The following is a 23,333-nucleotide window of genomic DNA, read 5'->3' on the forward strand; positions in this document are numbered from 1 at the left end:
ACATTAGCCATGTGAGCATATTCATTGTGCTTGATATCACAATTATACATGGATATGAGTGTAGAGGGGTCTGATAGGTATTTTCAGGTTTGCCAGTTTCACTATCTCATGTGCAATGACTAATTTACAATCAAATCATGTTAGTGCACACAGAATTTTAAAATGAATGGTACAATATTGCTGAATTTGTAATATATAGACAAAGTGTTGCTAATATTGCCAGAACATATTGTGTTATAAAATAAAATGATGTATTTCTTTGTGCTAGAAGTTTCTTCAAAGAGAGAAAAAGTAATAAGGAAGGAAAAAAGAGAAACTTAATTACAGTTATTTCTAAAAATTAATATTTTGAACTTCAAAAACATAGTCAAACATGGTGCTACAAATCAAACTTTAAAGTAAAATTTACCATATGCAGGAAATTATTTATAGTATGTCTTATAATTAGAAGATGCAGGTATGTACTTTGTCAACAATTATCTCTTCTTTCTTGTAGATGAAAGTGTTCATTATTTTGGGATTTTCAGCAGCTATAGCCTTCACAGCTGTTTTCTTTTCTTTCCTTCAGATAGGCAAAGATATCCTCTTTGGTAAGTAACAGAAAAAATGCATGTTATTTTCTTTTGTCAACGATTACTGTTAAGCTGAAAATATACTGGCACTGCAGACAGTTTAGCAATAGCAGTTTAGCTTAATCTCTTTTTATGTACAAAATACACTATCTGACTTCTGTGAGAATTATTCCATGGGTGTTTTCTTTTAACATGCAGCTTCATAAATTCACAAAGGAAAAATTTGTATGTAGAATGTATCTCAATTATGTATTCTTTGACTATGAGAGATTTTGCTTTCTTAGCGACATTCCTGTCAGGTGACATGTTTACAAGCATGACTGTTGGATTTCTTTCCCAGACTGCCAATCACTACGTTTAGTAATCCTGGGCTAGACTCATCAGCTATAGAATGTCCCACCTGGCACCCTGCTGCTGGCCCGTGAGGGTGCATATTTCCTGTGGGTCCTTTGCTGGCACCCTGCAGAAACCAGGGAGATCTTAGAGCATCTCAAATTGCAGTAATGCCTATGTTCAAACGATGTACTCTTGACATTTTAAACATGAGAGCTATTTTATTTGTATCTGTTCTATCTAAATTAGTTAGATCTAGTAGACTAAAGATATAGGAGTTACTAGATTGAATTTTAAGAGAGTTCTTCAGAGACCAATTTTACATTAAAGTAAGGGAGAGATGATGAAGAATCAGGATTTCAGTCTTTACATTCTCTTAAATTATATAGCTGGACATAACTTATAAGTGATGGTGATATGGTTCCTTAGGAAAGTTTTCGTCTGAAGATAGTGTACAACACAAATAAAATAAATTTATATTGTAAAATAGACAAGCAACAACATCAAAAAAACCAATCTCCAAGCTCTTTCTTCCAAGGGGAAATCTTTTTCGGACTGTGACTTTGAAACAGGGAATCATATTTTTCTACAGCGGATTCTCTAGTTATATCTTCCACATTAATTGTTTGGAAAGACATGGTCTAAAATGAAGTTATATAGTATGTTAGTTAAAACAAAATGAATATGTATGGATTAAATAGAATGGACTAAATAAACAGAAGAGATGGACTGTATAGAATTTTTTTTTTTTTTAAAGTAAGTGTCTTTTGGTCTGATGGGAACAATACAAAATAATGTTTATGTTTATTACTGTAAGAACCACATTTTTGAGACATTGCGTTGGTACCAAAATCATACTTCTCAGTAGATAAGGAAGGAAGCAATGGAATTCAAGTATAGCAGGTGGATCTTCTCTAGTAGATTAGAGTCTGAATCAATACCACATGATGAACAATACATTAAGCATGATATATTTCTTGGAGGTAAACCTCCTAAAATTATTAAAAATAATCCAATATTAATTTCTAAAATAATTAGCTGTTGTATGGCCTACAAGGATCAGTCTTGATTTTTAACATAGCCTCAAAAAAAAGTTTTCGGATGTAACAGAAATCTGAATGATAACATTAAACGAATCATCTGAATATTTTATCACACATAGGTGAAAAAGAGAAATAACTACTGCTATACTTAGATGATGAAAAGATCTCTAGTAAACTGGGCTAGAATTTTGCATAAGAAAGATTATGCCTCATCACACATTATTTTCCCTTGAGCTGAGACCTATTTAAAAAATAGATCACAGAAATAGCACAACATGAACTACAGTAAAATATGCCACCTAAAATTACACTGTATATAAATGATGAGCAATTGTACATAAATGGTTGTTAGCAATCTATTATTATTTATGAGTCATTTTCTAAGAAAAAAAATGGGTGATCCCACAAAGTACAGAAATAAACCGTTGGGCTTTAAATATGACTGATTCTTTTAATACAAACTAGATGTACACAAAAGAGGAATGACGCATGTTCCATGATAGGACCATGTAAAATAGCATAGCTGAAGTATTATTAGGTTCACATATATCTTTCCATCAAATATATGTGGAGAAATGAGAATAAGGCTTTCATGCATTGGTCAGGTTCCAGAAAGTTTTAAAGTTTGTTAATTATACCTGAAGATTGACTTGAATTCTTCATGTGGCTCAGGCCAGCTCATATTACCTGTGAGGGAGGCTCAGATTTGTGCTATCAATCCAAGGACAGTTTAATGAAAAATACATCTGAAGCCTAACGATCATAATTGCATAAACAGAACACAACATGTTTCAGCTAGACCTATTATGTTTGGTACTACTTAACATGTGCACAGCTGGATTTGTATTGGAAAAAACAGAAGGAAAGTCTAACTTTTCAAGCCATATAAATTAGGGAAGAATTGATTTACTACCCGTACCTAATCTTTCGGAAAGGTCAGAAGCCACATTAGTTTCATGAACAATAAAATATGGAGATCATTTTAAAAGGGAAAAATTACACATTATCTTAATATTACAAACCTGTAATGTAAATATAAATTATTGAATAACGTATTCGTCTTTCTTTTATTTTTTTCCCTACTGAGAAGAAACTGAAGATAACTGCATTACTAAGGCTATCCAGAAGGGCTCTAGTCTAGTGGATTATGCTGCACATTATGCATTGAAAAGGTAAAAAAACAAAATAGTGAAGGATTTATTCAGCCAAAAGCTTTCATACCAGAGAAGTTTGAGATCAGTCTGTTTCTTCGAGAAAACATATAAAGATAGGTTACGTTCATGATCACCTGAATCAATATAACCTTGTGTGTTATCACCACATAAATCGCTCTCTTAAAATGTGAGAAAAATAAGAAATATGAACACAAATAGGAATGTTTTTTCTGATCAAAGCAACACACCACATTCCATTAACACATCTCAAAAAATTGTAATTTTATGAACATTACGTGGGTTTGAACATTAATGATCTTTTTTCTTGTGCAGAGTGAAATGGGAACAATTCCTATGGCATATGTCAAACCCCTATTGCCTTAAATGGGACTGTTAAAGTGAATTTCACATTTCTCTTTCCATCTAAAACAGATGTAATGAAAGGATAAAGGAAAGAAAATAAAACATTTATCTTGCACTGTGGGTAGTGAACAACTTAGGGAAAGCCCTCTTGTGACTGAGTTATGCTATGAGAGCAATCTACTTATAGGAATGAAAATGCCTCAAGATGACTAGCCAAGAGTCTAAAAACTTCATTCAACCTCAGAGATGTCTGCAACCTATGACCATGTCTGGAAATGGGATAGACTGGAGTGTACTTTTCTAAGCTGGAAGTCAGTTTAAGACTTGGGACTTCCAGCTAAAAAGGAAGTTCTCCCTCATGCACTTTTCTCAAGGCTCCTCTGCCAATGAAAGGACAGTGGTAAGACAACCCATGCCGAGTAAAAAATAAATCTTGTAGTGAATCACAGAGCAGTTCAGAGAGATCTGGAAACCATCTAGGCCAGTACTATTCTCAGAACAGGTCAGCTAGAGCAGATTGCTCAGCGCATTGTCCATTTGAGCTTTGAGTATCTCCAAAGATGGAGACTCCACAACCTTTCTGGGCAGCCTGTTGCAGTATCTGACTACCCTCACAGTAAAAAGGATTTTCATATGTTTATGTGTTTAAGTTTATGTTACAGAAGTTATCTCATCAAACCTGGGCTCCTTAAAGTTAGAGGTAAGGCCAGGCTGTAAACTAACATATATAGCCACATAACTGTCTAATGAAGCCCTACTAAACTAATTGCTGAGACTCCATATATAACTAGTCAGTGCAAGGCAGGTGCTTGGACAGTCTCTGACAGGATACATGTCTCTAGCATGGACTGTACTTGCTTGACTCCCAAGTGCCTAAGCATTTGTGAATCTACCTGCAATGACCGAGATTGTCTTTGATGTTAAATGTTGCATGAAAACAAAGCCTACTCACTTCGATGTGTCTATAGTGGGAGTCCTGTGTTATCATGCATAAGGTCTTCCCAGCTGCTTTGTGCTGACAGCTCTGTCCACCCCGACAGTTTCTGTCTCATTCTAAAGGCTTCTCACAATCCTAACCCTGTGTGTATGTCCCATGGAGGAGCACTTTCCCTTTCTTTCCAGAATTTTGCTTGCAGAACAAGGTCACAAAGTAGTCTTCCTCTCTGCTTTCCCAGCATACTCTTCAATCAAAATACATCTTAAACTCAGAATACATCCAACATAGAGAAATATAGATATAAACAAGTTCTAAAATGTTATATATTAAAAAAAAAACTTCTGTTTTTTTTATCTCAATTATAGAAATACCCAAGGAAGGGGAATTTCAGCTCCTACCTTGTTGCTGGCTTTCTCAAAATTTCCTGAGCAAGAGAGTCAAGATATTTCCCAAGCAGCTGAACGAATGGAAATGTCAATTCAAGTACTGAAACAAAAGGTTTGCCAGAAGCGCAAACGCTCATTGCATCCAACTGGTAAATATAGTGTACTGACATTGGCAAAACCCCCTGTTGATTTTCTGAATGTTGTCTTTTAGATTAAAGTTTTGTTAGATTCACTTTTATTTTACCATTGGCAGGAGTACATATGTTGTCTGCACCCTGGGGCCAGGATGCCCTGTCTTTTGTTCTTAAAAGCACCTCACATAATCAGTAGTTCACAGTTTTCTTTGCTGGAGAGTGGGTTATGTTCCAATAGTTGAGGAGAGCAGCACTATGCTATTGGCATCCTGTGAACTCATAGTTGTATATTTGTATCGCCTATAAACCAGCTTTCATATCTGCAGTGTTGCAAGCTTCTTGTTTACAATGAAATATCTACCTTCCCCAGCACTTTGGGTTTAGTGCATCTGGGGCCTAGGGTCTACAAATAAAATAATACAATTTCTAACCATCTATGACATTTTCAAATAGACTTCCTCTGGACATTGATGGCCTTATTAATATCCCTCTTTCAAGAAAACACTTTCTTATTTCCAAAACTGATTTTATAATGCATTGCTGTTACACATTTATTTCCACTTTGTTTCTATTTTAATGCTGTTTTTTTCTGTTAGATAGAGAAAGCAAGAGAAGTAATCCAGAATATTCAATGATGTATAATTGTCTAAGTAAAGCAAAATTCTTGTTGCTGTTAATTAGAGATTAATTTCAAGATGCCTGTTTAGTGTCTGGAAGGCTCAAAAATTCAGAAACACTGAGCTGTTTTTCCGTAATTTAATTCTGTCATTTAGAGCAGCATGAACTGTAGAATTATAATGCGTATTCTCTGTCTTAGTGTTATAACATGACATTATTTTTAAAGATATGGAATCATAAGAGTGCTGTAGACAAATGTAAAGGTCCACAGTTTATTATATTTTTTCCTTGCAGAAACATCTGGCTTACTAAACTAATGGGACATCTGTAGAACTAAAAGTATATCTGCGTGTGTGCATGTATTTATATATACACAGACATTCACACAGAGAGATACAATTATTTCCCTTATGATGCAGTTTCAAAATAAAGCAGTTAATTTCAGAATTGGGTGGGCAGAACAGGTAAGTGGTAGGACTGGGTGACCAGTGGGGAAAAAAGGGCAAGACTTAGATGCTTACTCTACCATTTTCTTTCAGCATGTGATGTTTACAGTCCTTTTGAATGGCAGAAAATCTCTGAGTTCAGGAAGGTTGTTGCTCCTCTTTCATGAGTACTTCTACCTCCAAGTGGCCATACATGCATTCACATGCCTGCGTGAGCAAGGGAGTGTGCAGCTCTCTGAATCTTACACAACATTGTGACTTTGTCCCTCATCAGCAGAATGCTCACAGGGATCATATTAGAAAGATATTATTAACATGCTATCTAATGATATAGAGGTCTGATTTTACCTAGCTTCCACATTCTAGCTAATATTTCTGAGCCTCTTCCACTCCACACTTAACTATATAGTCAGTTGTAGAGTCTTTAAATTTCTGAATCTTTTCTGTCCTACATTATTCCTCCTTGGTACGTATTTCTGTCCTTGAATGGCATTTTTTGCACCTTTGTTGTAAGCACAGAGACCAGCCAAGTGATGTGACTACAATGCAGAGAAAGAAGGAAGCAGAGGGCAGGTTAAAGGAGAAAAAGGAGCAGGTTAGCTATGGCTGGACTACTTTCTTCTAATTCTCTGTGCATCAGATAATAAAAAACAGCTCTCTCCTTTCACCTTCTGTCTCCCCTAAGTCCCCAAGACTGCTTCCTGCAACACTTCTTACGAAGTGCTCTTTCCTAGGAAGAAGAGAGGGAATGCTGCAGTAGTATCTGACAATGATGCCTTTTCTCCTGTAACAGCTATATAGCAGTAGAGCAAATTGCTTGTTTGGTTTCTTGCTTTCAGATCTTTTGTCAGCTGATCTGCTCACTACAATTGCTAATATTTCTGGATGTCTGCCTTATATGTTGCCACCAAAATGTCCAAACAATTGCATAGCTAATAAATACCGACTCATCACTGGTGCCTGCAATAACAGGTATGTAATATAAGAATTGTGCCCTGAAAACTCCTTTCTTATTCTTTAAATTCAAGAAGCTATGTTTACTTTTTACTAGAAAAAGTGGGCAGGATAACCTCAATCAATCAGCTACATTTGGCATCAATACATCTCTAAATGAGGTACCTCTGAAATCTCCCAGAGGAAGAATCTCTTCATCTAAATTTTGGTACACTAACATTTCCAGACAGGCTCTCCCTATGAAGGCTTCTAATACTATGTAAGGAACTTTAAATTTAAGGAAGACTATTTCTATAAAGTCTTTTTCTATACAAATTAAACAGGCTGAATACTAACCCAGCATTCATTTTTTATTGAACTTGATAAAATTATATTGAGCAAGAAAATATAATTGCTTCACAAGGTGCAATAAGAAAATCAAGTAGATTCTCATTTTCGTATTTTCTCACAACCTTAATATTTAGCAAACATGCATCTAAAAATTCCAGATAATATATTTGGTTTTATATGTCTATTTGTATAAATACATGCTTACTGGCTATCCGAATTACTATTATTTACTACTATCATCTACTTGTTACCTAATATATGTAGCAATTGTTTCCTGCAAAACCCAACATAACAGATGTAACTGTATCTTTAGAATCCTCTAATGCAATGAGGGTCTAAAACTGAGAAGGAGAGCAAGGGGTACAAGGGTAAAAAATGTTTGTGCTCAGCAGGCTTTGGATACATATGCGTAAGGTCACAAACTGAAAAGCAGACTGTAGTGTTTACAAGTGAAGAACTACAGAGATGTAAATGGAAAGCCATTAGTGTTGCACAGTTTGGGGCACTGTGCAACATAGTGAATGAACAGCAGTAAAATTATGCAGTTTTGTTATTCAGTCTGGTTTTGTGAGATGAATCTGTTTTGCTACATCACAAGTCATTTGCAAGGAATATTTCTGATGATAGGCTCGGCTCTTTGTTGAAAGGACACAACCTGATATGCATCGATGTTATAAATCTCACTATGTGGATATCCATAATTTCCCCCATGCACTTGCAGAGTTGCTTGGCATCTGAACTAACAGCTAGTATAATATTTGCACTGACAACTCCATCAGGGCTTGAATACATTGGCCAAGATTCATGCAGCTGAACATAGGCACATGTCTGAAGCTCTTAATTTGCCAGCATGGCAACTGTAGTCTTTCTCTCCAGAGATGGAGAGAAATTCAATCTGCTCTGGATAAGGTAAAACTTTTTTCTCTTCAATGACTCTGATAACACTAGGATGTGAACAGGGATTTCAGCTGGGTAGGACAAATATGATCCATTGAATCTGGTTAGTCTGTAGTCACTGTGTTCTACTTTTTATAGTTTTATCCTTGCACCAAATTGGTGTTTAAACCCAGCATTCACATGTGCTGGCATTTCAGACTCTTTAAATACCTATAAAAGGTGCAAGGCAGGAAAGAAAACAGGAAGTGTAAAACTTTGTGAGCCCCTTGAAATACCTCAGGCTTTACTGAAATAAGTCAGCTTAAAAAGCCCATTACACTATAATGTAAACAACATATTCTATGATGTAAGCCAGTTTCAAAGACTTCAAACATTAAATGAACTACCAGTCTGTACTTTTCCTTGCTTTACAGCTGCCACTTTCAGGCAGAAAATATATCAGGACTTACGTTGTATTTGTAATTTTTGTCACCCAGTAGGAATGTGCAGCTGTGCTGTAGAGCAGTGAATGCTGCATTTCATAGGTGAAATTTAAAACCAAAATTCACAGTGGAATTAATTGTTTACCTGTAAGAAAAATATATTTGAATCTGTTGATAAGTTAGCATGGAAATTCTTCACAGAAGTTTTACTTGGTTAGTTCACATATTTGGGACAGATCAGATAGATTACAAATTATTTATTCCACAGCTCTGAGATTACTTTGGTTTAGTGTGAACTTCCTAGAACAAACGCATAACAGAATAACATAAACGCAGCCTTCACGGGGAATATCAACATGACATCAGACATTTGCAGCAGTGTCATTATCCACTTTTACTAGTAACAGATATCAACAGATTTTACTTTTCTTTCTGCCTGAAGGCATATGTGTGTATAATAAGCAAAATAAATTTACAGCATTATTTTAAAATAAGTAAGAGGAGACAAGGCATGGCCAGATAGCTATTTTTTCATCATTTTTTAACCCAAATAACTAGCATTGATCTGTGTAGTTTTTTAGTGTGTAGTGTAATGAAAGGGATTCAAAGGTGAAGGAATTACAGGTGCTAAAGGAATGGAATCTCACAGTACAATTAACCTCACCTAATCTTAGCTTTCTGAGGTAGTTATATGCCTACTTCAAGGCTGCAGCTTTAGCTGTTCCTAATAGTGAGAAATAGGATTGGATGATAGGGTGGCTTCTAGGAGTTGTCTGTCTCTCTGACTTGGTGGGCAGGTGCTTAGATGACTAGGTTACTTTTTGTACCCCTAATATTTGTGCAGCTAGGCGGCATTTTATCTGCAGCATTTCTATTTCATTGCTGTGTCATTAACCATTTCATCAGGTGAGGACCTGATGCTTAGTGTGAAGCTCTAGTACCATCAGAGTTAGGGGTATGAATATGGCTCATTTAGTGGAAAGAAAGAGCAGTCCCAGCTAAATCCACTGACTGTAATAAGGAATTAAGATGCTTCCTTTAGGATAGCTGCTTCGCTTCAATACAAGCTGTTCAGTTTAGTAGCAGGCTTATTTTTCAGAAATCTTCCATGTTTGCCAGAAATTACGTCCATGGTAGCTCAGAGAATGTAAAACATGACAATATCCATTTAATAAATTGCCATATGGCATTCATCTTTCTACCTGAAACTAGTCAGGACATTAAAATAATATTTAAAAGACATAAGTCTGGATAGTGAATTGCATCTTAAAACTCCAGATTCTCTCTAAGGGAGCCAAAACAAAACCCAGACTTTGCAATTCCAGTATTTCACAAGTGAAAGAAAAGTCCCACTTCCCATATACAGAATGTGTTGTAATCAAATTTGACTACTCTATAAAGCTGTATGGTACCAAAATCTCATTATTTCAGCTGCCCTAGATAAAAACCTTTTTAACTTAAGCAAGATTCCAAGACATTAACATGTTTAATGTAATAATAAAAAAGCATGTGAGAAGGGTTTTACCAAAGTAGCATTCCAATGATCTGCTAAAATATAAAAGCAATCAGGAGAAAAATCACTAGTTAAGCAGTTAAATTAATATTTCATTATTTTTAATTGAGTGAAATAGCACTACACTATGTGCAGTATTTTATGCAATTTCAATAAAAGCAAATCAACTGTAACTAATTTGAATGCTTTATTAAAGCATACTTCAACCTTCAAGTGTGAATTATTGTGGATAATTAAGAGTATTACTGTACCATATAGCTTGGCAAATTGAGCCACTTCAGTGTGCCAGAGATCAGTGAAGTATTAATAATTGTTTCCTCTTTAGCATCCCAATAGACATATAAATGTATGTTTTAACACTCTGTATTTCTGCTAACTGTCTGGGAATATTTCTGGTATTTTGTGGCTTAGTTTACAATTTTAGTCAACTGGATACATTGCAAAAAATTTATTTCTTCTTTTAGTGTCTATATATATAAACACGTATTTAACAATTATGAAATATATATTGAACAGGACATGTTAAAGAAACAACCAAACAAAACAAACAGAAAACCCTAAAATATTCTCATTGGAAAAATACATTAGGAATGTTCATGACAGAAGGAAAATTATTTAGGTCTAGCCCAAGACTCACTGAGAGTACTAATACATAAAAATCACTAGGAATCATTTACTGGCCTTCAAATCAAGTATGACCTGATTCTTGCCACCTTTTTACTCAGGCATTTGCCTAAACTTTTTTCACCGCTTCCCTCTTCCAAGCAGGCTGGATGCAGGATGATAAACTGGCATGCACTAATCCCAAGGTGTTCCCAGCTAAGTGTCATTCAGAGGAAAGCTAGTTGGCATGAGCCAGAAACGCACTGCAGTTAGTGTTAGCAACTTAAAAGCATAGTTAAATTCATACAAGTGCTTGGGCTGGTGCATAAGCCCTCTCAAAGCTGTACCTAAGTAATTAGTATAGTTGCAAGCAGAGGGAGAATTGCCACTGAATTCAGCAACTTCAGCAATCGTTCTCCTTGGGTCCTGCTAAACAATTACTTCTATAAGACTATCATCCATTTTCCTTTTAAGCTTTCTTCATCTTTATTCCAGAGCTGCTTTATATTTTCCTAGATCTTGATTTCCTATATCTACTTCTCTAAGCAAATATCTTTCAAAAGATGCAAAGGCACTTATGAGTATATCTGACTTTATGGGGAATGAGAACACAATTAGGAAATCACTGGGGCAAGTATTTCAAAGATGTCAGAAGGTAACCAACTTATATTATAAATGTAAGATAGTAATATTTCATTACTAGTTTAATTTTTCTGTATTTTCCTTTTGAGCCAAACTAATGCTGGCATACATGAAGACAGTATTTGTTACCTTTTCAAAGATTACTACATGAACATCTTATTGCAATGGAATATTACTCTGTGGCTGATGATTATTGTATATTAATTAGATGTATATAATTTATATCCAGATTTGGTTTTTTTCTTTTCTCAGGGAACATCCTAGATGGGGAGCATCCAACACGGCCTTGGCTAGGTGGCTTCCACCAGCCTATGAAGATGGGTTCAGCCAACCTCGAGGATGGGATCCCAGCATCCGATACAATGGAGTCCAGCTACCCCTGGTTAGAAAGTGCACCACAAGATTATTTGAAACACTCTGGGCTTTAAGCATAACTGCCACTGTGGCGGAGTGCAAGGGGGCACATACTACCTTGGGGGGGCAGCTCTGCCAAAAAGGAGTTTGGTGGAGAGCAGATGGGGCATAAGCCTTCTGGTTTGCCCCAGATGTAGGGCAGCCCGCAGACCTGGAGAGGTGATTGTTCAGCCTAGAGAAAAGGTGGTGCAGTGTGGACTTAATCACAGCCCTCCTGTGCTGAAAAGAGTGTTACAGAGAAGAGGGAGGTCTTCACAGGGATGCACACCAACATGGCAAGAGGCAACTGTCATAAGTTGGTCCAGGGGAAATTTTGTCTGATACAAGAAAAAAAATTTGTTGTGAGAATAATTAAATGTTGGAATAGGCTGCCTAGACAACTGCTGGGATAGCCCTTATGGGAAATGCCCAAGACTTGGCTTTCTGGGGCTCTGAAAAGGTAATCTCTGTTTTCAAGAGAAAGCTGCACCATGATGTCTCCAGAGTTTCCTTCCAGCCTAGACTTTCCAGTGATCTTATGATTCTTTGTTTTAATAATGGTGCCTTTATTCAGGGAAGGAGAAGGGGCAAAACAAGGTTGGGTGTTAAATAAATAAATATAAAGCACATAGGCATGCTAGCATGCATGTATATGGTATGTACACATGTATACCATTTCTCCTAGATTAGTGTACCCTAACTAAACAAGTATTACTGTCAAATCATAACATCCTTTTTTACCTTGTTTTCACCCATGTTACTGGGCTAAGAAATCATTGCAATATTGTGAATTTTAGCAGCTCATATACTTAAAAAGTAGGAGAGCTGCTACAAAAGAAAGTTTGAACAAAGAATATTTGCATAGAGGACTGGGTGAAAAATTCCCCAGTGCAGTGTACAGTGATTTGGGCTGGATTTGCTATTTCTAGTTTGTAATCATGGCTTTGAAATCTGACTTTTAATGGACTCAGAGTCTTGTTATTTTAACCACCCTATGTTTAATAAAGGATAAGCAAGCGAATTTAGTGTTAATGTCACCTGCAACTCATGATATTAATTAAATAACATTGTCTCTAAGCTGCAAAATTTAGCACTTAAAGATGAAAACCTGACATTTACACAGGTAAATTTCCAGTAGATTGTACAAACTGCCTTTTTCTATATTCGTTAGGGTACATGCTTGTGAAGTAAAACACACTCAAACAAAACTACATGACTGTACCAAATCTGATCATATCTGACCATCATCAAAGTTCTCTGCTTTATTTTGAAGTAAGATACGATAAAACTAGTGCAATAGATGGTTTTTCTCATTTACATAATTGTCTTTTATTGTACTTTTAGCTAGCCAACTATATCCTTTAAAAAGCAACATGAAAATGATAAGAAGGTGAGAGGTAAGTGTAAGGATTACTATAAAGCAATATTAGAACACAGCACAGCTGTGCAAGGTAACAGTGATAAGAAAATCTTACTAACTGCAAGAAAAGAAAGTTTGTGCTTTGTGGTCACCAAAGCTATTAAAATACTGATATAAAGACTTTTATTCCTGATGAGCTGTATCTATCACTGCTTTTGACTATTTCAATATAAAGCCTGATGTTCCTAACAAGTCCCATATTGCCTCTTGTCCTTACCAATTCTATTTAACTGCACCTGCCTTACACATTCATTATATAGCACCTGTATTCATTACAGACTTGTTGGCTGTATTTTATGTGCTTTCCTCTCAGTTGCTTGACTTCTAAGGCAGCTGCTGTATGCAAGGGAATATTTTGCAGCTCGAGGGAGGAATCTGTGAATAATAACATTTCCCTAATCATCACAAACTGACTCCTGATTTTGCTCTGATGGTTTTGCTTGGTTATTAGTATAGGCTGGACATGTAGCATAGATGTCTCCATGTGTTCCCCCTCAGAGCATCTGTATCTCTATTCAGCCTTCACAAAATTGTCTCAGAAATATGTTTTGGCTTCTCCCTGCCTGGGAAAATGAAGCAGAGCTTTCAGCTGCTGTGTATTTGCAACCTGCTTGTCTCCTGGGCTGTATAAGCTGCTCCATTTAAGTACAGAGCAGCCCAGACCCTCTGTGTATCCACAGTGATTTGAGGTTGCCTAGCAAAGAGAATCCGTTTGTTAAAGGAGCAGAAAACAGAACAAAAAGAAAGAAAAATTTTAGCCAATCTAAAAGAAATGTGTGGTTTTCAAAATTCTCTGGAAAAGAACAGATCAAAGATTCACTGCTCATTTGGCAAATACATAGAAAAACAGCTGAAACATCTTGAACCTGCTTGTGGCACTGGTATCCCAGCTCCTGAACAGAAATAAAAGTCTTTCAGAGGTTGAGGTTATTCTCATTGTTGGATTTTTTTGTCTTTGGGCAAAACATTAAAAGTACTCCACAATATAAAGTATCCTAAGGGAAAAATAATATTAATAAAAAAGATAGCTTTTATCACTTTACCCCCTTTTTAGTGTTTTAGCATTTTGTAAGAAGTAAATACTACTTGGAACTCAAGGTAAATTAGTTCTCTTCCCAGGTTCGTGAAGTGACAAAAACAATTATTCATGCGTCTAATGAGGCTGTTACTGAAGACAACGTGTATTCTGATATTATTATGGTATGGGGACAGTACATAGACCATGACATTGCATTCACACCCCAAAGCACAAGTAGAACCACCTTCTTGAATGGAATGGAGTGCCAGATGACATGTGAAAAACAAAATCCATGTTTTCCAATAAAGGTAAGATTCTAAATTAATTTCTTCAAGATAAATTTAAGGCTTTAAACAGGTGAGTAAAGTAAAACACATTAGTGATACACATACACTGAAATAATTATAAAGGAAATTGGTAGATCATCCAGAAACACCAGAGCAGACAGCGATAGAAAAATGGGAACCCAATACAACTATTACATGAAACAGGTAGATATTTAAATTGGTTTGTAGAGATAACAAACTATAGCTAAGATACTTAGTAAAATACCATTTTTTTTCTCTCTCTCAGGTTTATGTTGTAGAGATACCTTACTAGTTCCCCACAACATTATTGTTCTCATACTTCAAGGTTTTGAGTTCTACTGGGGATAATAGGGAAGTAGTCATAAATAATTCTGTTTTTAAATTACCAGCCAGATAAAGTGAAAGGATCTTAATGTTACTCAATGAAAGGAAAGATATTTCCAGCAGCTAATGCAAACTTTTGAAGAGAGTTATCTTTTTAATGTATGTATAAAATGATCTTCTGGGAGTTGCTGAAACTTACATACATCACCTCTTTGCTTTGAGTGGATGGAAAACATGAATTCAAAGCTTGTAAGAGGGTTAGAAGAAACATAAATTGGTAGAAATATAGGTTCCTGTATTCTTGTCTGATTAATTTAGAAGTATAACTATTCTTTCACTCAAAAAAATCAGTAGCAAAGTAAAACCACTTTTCTTTTTTTTTTTTCCCCTCAGAGTGCAGCCTGTTTGTTTCATGGCATAGGAAACCCCCATGCCCGTTACAGCCCTTGGACTGATGCCCCCATCTCAATTCAGAGCAACTTGAGTTACTTTCCTTAAGGTTGAACCTTGATTACTGACCAGTTTCTCTATGCGCTAAAGGCAATGTAGGGAATAAGTTCCATCAGAATAGAAAACTCTTTTCCCCTCAACAAACCATAATTGATAACTACACTACAGTCTCATTTTCCCTTAAATGCCTCTTTCCACTATCATTAAACATAAAGGAAAATACTTGGCTAACTGTAATGGGCACAAAATCAGGTCCTGTGTTGAAAGATGGCTCATATTCCTCTGGTGAAAGAATCTAAAACACAGGGAAGGGTAAGTGAAATTAATGACTGCCTGCAATTTTACCTCAGGCAGGTAAACCTAGTCTCTCTCACCAAGGAGATACAAACTTCTGAAAGTTTGAAAGTAGAGCTTAAGAGCATTCAAAAAGAGCACAGGCTTCTTAAAGCATTATTCTCAGGATGCTGAGTGACCGGCTAACCTGGTTTAGCCACAGTAGCCCTAATTACAATGTTTTTACTATAGTTTTGACAAAAATCTCTAGTTTACTATGTCTTAAATTTCCATCTGGGGCAAGGAATGAATAAAAGTAAGTAAATAGCTTTAGGGGTAAAGTAATAGCTTTAGAAACATTCCCATTCCCAAAGTCTTACCAAGAGCGGCTAGGGCAGAAGTCCAGTCCCTGACCAGCAGTGCTTCCTAAGATATGATGAAGGATACATCATATCCATATGACACAACGTAGCTGTGTATTGACTCCTATTTTTAAAAAGTTATTTTGCTCTACATATAAAACTGCAAAAGTCTTCAAAAGCTTACGTTTTCAAGTTTATGACGTATTCTTTGAAATGACACATTTAGTATTTATCTTTAAGTGCAAAACCCCCACATTTTTTATTACTAAATGGATTTTTAAATGGAGAAGAGACTCATACTGTTGACCATAACTTGGATCAAATGTGAATCACAGAGACCAAAGAAGTCTAATCACTGAACCCTGACAAGTTCAAGCCTGGAAATCCCAGCTGCTTAAAAAAGAGGCAATTTAAGGGTTCTTCAATAATGCACTCCAAGGCTAGCATTAACGTGGTAGAGGCATTATGGTGCAGGGAGAAAGAAGCTGCACAGATTACCAGGGTTTAGATCCACAAGTGCATCCTTCAGTGCTCTAAACAAGGGAGCTGTGAAGAGATTCATCACAGAGTGTGTTTCAAGGATGTTCTTAAAGGCAAGTTATGTGTACATGTAAGATATCTAGCACTGAATGTAGCCTAGGAGCTGCTCCTGCTCAGCAGTGTAACCTAGCAGGCGAAGGAGGTCAAGGCATACCCATGGCTACTGTTGGGAGTTAGAGTCTGATACTCAGAATGGCCATGGTGTGTGGGTATAGAAAAGTTCAGACACAACCCTGAGAGTATTAGGTAAGTTACCCAACTTGTGGATTCATTACATGATCACAGTCCCATGCATTTTTCAGCTCCATTTTTTTATTATTTTGTTATTCACAGATTAGAGAGACAGATGTGAACATGGTTGGTTTTTTGCTTTTATTATATGTTTAGTATTTTGTGACTTTTTTTTTTTGTTTGCTTTTGTCAAAGGCAAAGACTAGAAGCTGTATTTAAAAAAAAAAAAAAAAAAAAAAAAAAAAAAGAGGGATTAGTTATTAGTGTGACCAGAGGAACTATTTATTTAACAGTGAAACAAAATGCTGTTACCCCCTAGAACTGATCTTCTTCCTGAAATCTTAATTAAAACCAATCTCCACCTATTAAACATTTGGAAAACTGCCACAGTTAGCTTTATGCATTCATTTTGTATATGAAGAAACTGTGGCTGGCTTCCAAAGAGAGTGAAATCAATAGCATATTATCCAACAGTGTAAACACAGATGCTCCAGTTTGTATTCTTGCTGTGTTCCTAGGACAGTGGCACCCAAGGGAGAATCCACCCATAGAGAAGGACAGCTGTGCTTACAGCTGCATGCCCTCTCGGGCGGTTTCACCAGGGAGAGGAAGAAGCTCCTGTCTGTGAAGGTTGGGAAAGCTGTCTGGAAAATGTTCTGAATCAGTGCAATTCAATGAAGGACTGAAAGCTCTCGTAGTGCATTAATATTAATAACAAGTGTAGGTAAATGACTCATAGGTTAGCAGGAATAATTATGATTTTCTATTCTGGACATTTTCAAGATAAAAGCTATAGAATTTCACCCAGTGGTTCTCACATCGAGCCTGTAGCTTCTGGTAGAGCCTTAACATTGTTTTTCTCTATCTTTTCAGAATCCTACAATGTAAAAAAAAAAAATAAAAAAATAAAAGATCACTAGCTTTAGTTTATACTGTTTTTACAGCAGCCTGACACATGAAACAGGGTTGTGGAGATAACCTGTCATTCTCCATATGATTACTTTGGGTTACAGCTGAGACATGGTGAGGCATTATAAAAACTTTCATAGGACAGCTACTGACTTCATTCAGAATTAATTACATTGGTGACAGTAAGTTAGACACGACACATACACAGAGTAAGGTACAATCCTGAAAAGCTTCCAGACAGTTCAGATACAAAAACGTGGAAAAGAAACAGCTACAGAAAAGTGAGGTGATTTGCAAATGGTGACAGTTACTGTGTCAAGACAGTAACTGTAACAAGACAGGTTACTGTCTCAGCTACAAATGGATCAGTCCGTGTGTGCCAAACAACCAGCAAAGTGGCTCCCTGCCTTTTTCTTATGTTTCAGAGGTAGTAGTTCACTGTCAGATGTCATTGATTCTCCTCCGAGTTTCATGTCCACAAATAAACATTCGTGTTTTCCTTATTGGCAAACTTTCATAGGCCATAAGCTACTTTTTCATTTAAGTCTACAGCAAAAGTCCTTTGACAAGGTCATTTCCTGTAGAACAAGTTCACAATAAGAAAGATTTTTCTTCAACTGAAATAACAGTTTAGATATTGTGGTACACTGAAACGATTAGTGCCTTTCATAGTTCTACACCTAGAAGACTTTCACCATAAGAAGGTTTGACTGTGCACATACCAATAGCAGGTTAAATCTGTGTGCAGATATACTAGGAAAACTATTGTGTCCAGAGAGAGTTTTGTTGTGACCTTTTTTCCTCCAGAATTATGCAAGGCAAAGAAAGAATTAATATGATTTTTTTTTTTTTAAATGAATATTATTCATTAGTTTTGGGGAGGAAAAAAAAAAAAAAAAAAAGGTGATTCTGTACCCATTTCAGCAGAAAGGGATTTTTTTTTTTCCCTCACATTATTTTTGATGTCATCTGAATAATAATAATATAAAGAACCTCTCATCTGCACATTCAGCTTCTGGCTGCACACTACTTATCCCATGAAAAGGGAAAGAACTGCATTTTGCAGTTCTGCCAGTCCCTTAATGTTCATTACTGCTGCTTTTCTCCATTGGGGCACAGAATGGTTTGAACTGAAATTGCAGAGACAGTTAACTAAAAATTATTCAGTATGAACTTCATTCACTGCTGATATGTTTTGTTGTGAGCCTTGCTGTTTAACAACTTAAAGGCATCTCATGCATTTTTTTTTTTTTCCTAGTGATACCTGAATTCTTCCAGATTTTGCTGATAACTAGGAGCAGGAGACACTCAAATACATACAGGGTTGTGGCTTCCAAGTACAGGTATTTGTAGTATGAGATGAGCTTCCTGCTTACTTTACCATCTGAAGGGAAAAAGAAGCCACACTAATAGCAAGAGACTTAATAATAGAGACAAATGCTAAATAGAAAACGCAAGGAAGAGAAATTACTGATTTCAGCAATCAGTGAAAGGAAGAAAAAAAATTACATATTTCCTTCAAAAATAACCTATTTTGATTTGCCCAAACCTAGGAAGTGAATAAATATTGGAAGAATTTCTTCCCCAAACAAAACTTAAAAAAAAAAAAAAAAAAAAGAAACCCTTTCTTAACTTAAATGCTTCATTGGTATCAATCCCTTCTGACAAGAGTTCTCAGCAGTAAGAAAATTTTACTTGGTAAAATAAATGAGGTAAAGATGTTATTGTATGAAGCTCTTGAATTCCATTCCAAAGATTCCTTGTTACTTTTAACCCCAATTTAATGACTTCTATTTTCACAGACTGATCTTTATATTATTTAGAAGAATGAAGAAGAAATTGCAGAATTTTTTTCTAACATATGCAGTATTCACTGTCTTCTGCCAAAGAGATTTGAAAAATTAAAAGAAGCAGATAGAATAAAAGTTATCTGTATCAGGTGTCTATACAAAACATTTATTTTCTCGTAGTTAAATTTTTGATTTTTTTGTTTTCCCTGGGATATTTCAGCAGCTTTATTAAGTGTTATCTGATGAATTGATAAGAAAACCCTAGATTTATATTCCTTGAAACTCATACTCATGATTGTTATCACCTTTTTAACTGAGGTTAATCTTTTTTAAGCTCTTGGAACTGAGAGGCTGTTTTGGCTCATTGTTGGTGCCCAATATAGTACTGTTATGATTTGGAAGTAATGTCCTTTTGAGAAAAAGAGTTTGCAAAGACCAAATCTGTGTTAGACAACACAGAGAGATTTTGGTAATTTTGGAAAATGGCAGCTTTTTTTTTTAGCTATGAACTCTGTTATTTTAAATAGACTTGATGATCTGAGCTTTCCCCTTGGATATCTTACAATGCAAATAAAATCTTTCTCTCTATTCCTTTCTCTCCTCCTTCAACATCTCTTCTGCCTTGCTCACATCTGTTAAGTTGTTCACACGTATTTTCAGTTCTCTTCTGTGACAAACCTTCTAACTGTCTGGTTTGGGCTCTATTCTTTCCTGATACTCTTACCTATACCCCAAGATCTCATTTGATAATTCCCATACGTCTCTCTCATGCCTTTTACCCGTATTTGCAATAGCTGACCAAGTGACTGGCTGGTTCAGACTATATCCATGCTGACTAGCACACAAATGCTGTATCACCATTTGACCTCAGTCTCTCGGCTCTGTGTACATCAGACTGATAAACGACTGGAAAGTCTTTCATTTGTCAAAGGCTATGTGCAGCCTTTGCTCTTTATAAAGATAGTCAGGTTTTAATATTTGCAAGACACCTGTCACTGTAAAATGATGTAGAAGAAGGGTTGTGGGGGACTGGCAGAAAGCAGAATGAATAATTACATATGCTTTTTTTTAGTTAGGAAACTGGATTAGAATTAAGTATTGAAACAAAGCTCTTACAGCGTGCTGCTGCAGACAATGATACTCTTCATTACGTTTTAATGTATACATGTAAACCTGTTGTTTCAATTGATGTTCAGTAGAACATAATTAGACCAGATGTTCACGTCTTCAGTGTGATACATTTCATAATGATTTTTGATTGTGAAGCCAGACTAGTTTAGGTGTAGATCTATGCAAAAGGGTACATCAGTAGCTTGCTCTTAATGACAGAGTAAAAGTTTTGGTTTTCATTTGTCTTTACTTTAAAAGGTTGAATCATCTCTTTGCTTAAATCTGAAGGAAAACAATCTCTACAAGTTTAGAATATGTCACTCCAGTAGTTGAGATCTGAACAACTGAAAACAAAGGATGGAAATATTTACACAACCCTTAATTTAACATCCACAGCTGTTATTTTCACCTCAGAAAATACAAATTTATTTTTTTTTTTAATGCAGGTGACCACCAATGATACATTATCCACAGGGATGGATTGCCTGCCCTTCTACCGCTCATCTCCTGCATGTGGCACTGGTGATCATAGTATTCTCTTTGGCAATCTATCAGCACTAAATCCAAGACAACAGATCAATGGCTTAACTTCTTTCCTTGATGCTTCTACTGTTTATGGCAGTATCCCTGCTGTTGAAAACAAACTGAGGAATTTAACAAGCAAAGAAGGCCTTCTTAGAGTAAATGTTAAATATTATGATAACCATCGGGAATACCTGCCTTTTACAGACCAGATCCCATCACCTTGTGCACAAGACTTGAATGCAAGTAAAGGTGAGAGGATTGAATGCTTTATGGCTGGGGACAGCCGCTCGAGTGAGGTCACATCTCTGGCAGCTATGCACACACTGTGGCTGAGAGAGCACAACCGCATGGCCCGAGCCCTCAAAAACATCAATGGCCACTGGAACTCTGAGACAGTCTACCAAGAAGCACGAAAAATTGTCGGTGCTCTGCATCAGGTTGGCCGCTTATTTGCTTATCTACATGTTGCAGTAAATACCAGAACTGATGTCAGAACAGAATTGATGACAAAACTTCAAACACATATCTGTGGGGGGCTTTTGAGATCATGATACCTTTTCTTTGCCACCTATTTCTGCGCTTCAAATTTTGAAGTTTGTTCTGTTTTCCACTTTCCTGAATGCAATGTTCTGGTCCTTAGTTTGGCCAGACCTCTCAGTGCTCTGATTTTCATGGCAGTTTCTGCTCTGCTACATCTTTCTTCTGGCTTCTCAGGTGTCTATTTGCCTTTTGAAGAAGCCTTTTCAGATGCATTTCTTTGTAGGTTTTCTTTTTTTAGTAAAGAAAACAATTAAAAAGTAATGTCTCTGTATTTACACAGAGTTCAAAAGGCTTACTTTCTCATACATATTATATAAATTAATAACTTCTCTGCATAAAAATGCCTGTGAAGTTCTCAATAAAGCATTAATGAATAAACTTCAAGGGCTACTCTTGATAGGAGATATAAATATGGGAAAATACTGAAGAAAAGAGACTATAAGAATATTTATGTTAGACCCAAAATTAGAAAAATCTATTTCTACACAGCATTTTACTTTTTCCTTTTCCTTTTCCTTTTCTTTTCTTTTCTTTTCTTTTCTTTTCTTTTCTTTTCTTTTCTTTTCTTTTCTTTTCTTTTCTTTTCTTTTCTTTTCTTTTCTTTTCTAATTTTATTTTATTTTATCTTTATAATTTTATTTTCTCTCCTGATATAGCTATGCAGGATTTAACTTCTTTTTTCCTCACAGTACTTTTACTCAGTGTGGGGACACACATGCATGCACACGGTAGGCCACACCAGTCATCACACAACAAAAACAGAACCTTTGCTGGCTCTCGCACAAAGTGGATAGCACAGATGGTCTGACACATGTTCGTTGTGGCCCACAACAACTCCTACCCCTGCAGGCAATTGCCTCTTTAGCTTTCTTGAAGTTCAGAGGACAGTTTCTTTCATTGGCTTACCTTGGTGGATTTCACACCTGGGCTCAGGGTTTGGCTGGTCTCTCTGGTGGCTTTAGGGAATGGACAATCTCATGAGCCCCTTTTTGATGGTTTGGTTACTCAGGTTGCTCTGCCTGATCTTGCTCCTCCAAGCCTCACTAGGGCTTTTGCATTTGTGGAGATTCACCTTTAATCAGACAACCTAAGACACAGAAATTCAGTCTGTCCATTATAATCCATAACGACAGATGACCAATATTCAGAATAAACTGAAGGCTAGGGGACTTTCCTATGCTTCTGATACTTATAAATAGTTTTTTTAGTTACGAAAGGAGACATTTTTGAAGATAAATTGGGGAAAGAGGGAAGAAAATTTCACTGTTCTGATAAAACACTTTTCTTCTGCCACAATTTTTGGTCAGCAGAATATGCAGAATATGTCCTTTAAGAAACCACCTGTGTTCTCTACTGTGTTGTTATTTACACTTACAGGTAGATAACTTCAGAAAAGTAACATACTTTATTTAACTGTATTTAGTCAGTCTTTTTGAAAAGTTTGGCTTTTATATATATATACACATATATATATATGTCCTGGGTTCAGCTGTAGCAGTGATTTTTCTCCTTCTTAGCAGCTGGTGCAGTGCTGTGCTTCTGAATTTCAGTCTGGGAACAATGCTGATAACACACCGACGTTTTCAGGTTTTGCTAAATAATGCTTACTGCGATCAAGGACTTTTAGTCTCATGCTCTGACGGAGAGGAGGGGCAGGGGAAGCTGGGAGGAAGCGGAGACAGGACACCTGACCCAAACTAGCCAAAGGGGTATTCCATACCACAGCATGTCACGCCCAGTATATAAACTGGAGGGAGTTACCCAGAAGGCCCGGATTGCTGCTTGGGTCAGGC

General features: G+C 36.3%; 1 protein-coding gene across 1 annotated transcript in view; it reads left to right on the forward strand.

Annotated features, from left to right (window-relative positions):
* Nucleotides 1-496: 496 nt before the first annotated feature.
* TPO (thyroid peroxidase) overlaps nt 497-23,333 on the forward strand; it is a 38,226-nt gene continuing 15,389 nt past the window's right edge. The window contains 8 exon segments of the mRNA XM_030489711.1: nt 497-590; nt 771-821; nt 3,039-3,120; nt 4,768-4,937; nt 6,826-6,958; nt 11,600-11,729; nt 14,280-14,486; nt 20,922-21,437. Of these exon segments, the coding sequence (XP_030345571.1) occupies nt 497-590; nt 771-821; nt 3,039-3,120; nt 4,768-4,937; nt 6,826-6,958; nt 11,600-11,729; nt 14,280-14,486; nt 20,922-21,437 (1,383 nt within the window).

This window comes from Strigops habroptila, chromosome 6, assembly GCF_004027225.2.
Source record: "Strigops habroptila isolate Jane chromosome 6, bStrHab1.2.pri, whole genome shotgun sequence".
In the NCBI taxonomy this organism is placed as follows: Eukaryota; Metazoa; Chordata; class Aves; order Psittaciformes; family Psittacidae; genus Strigops; species Strigops habroptila.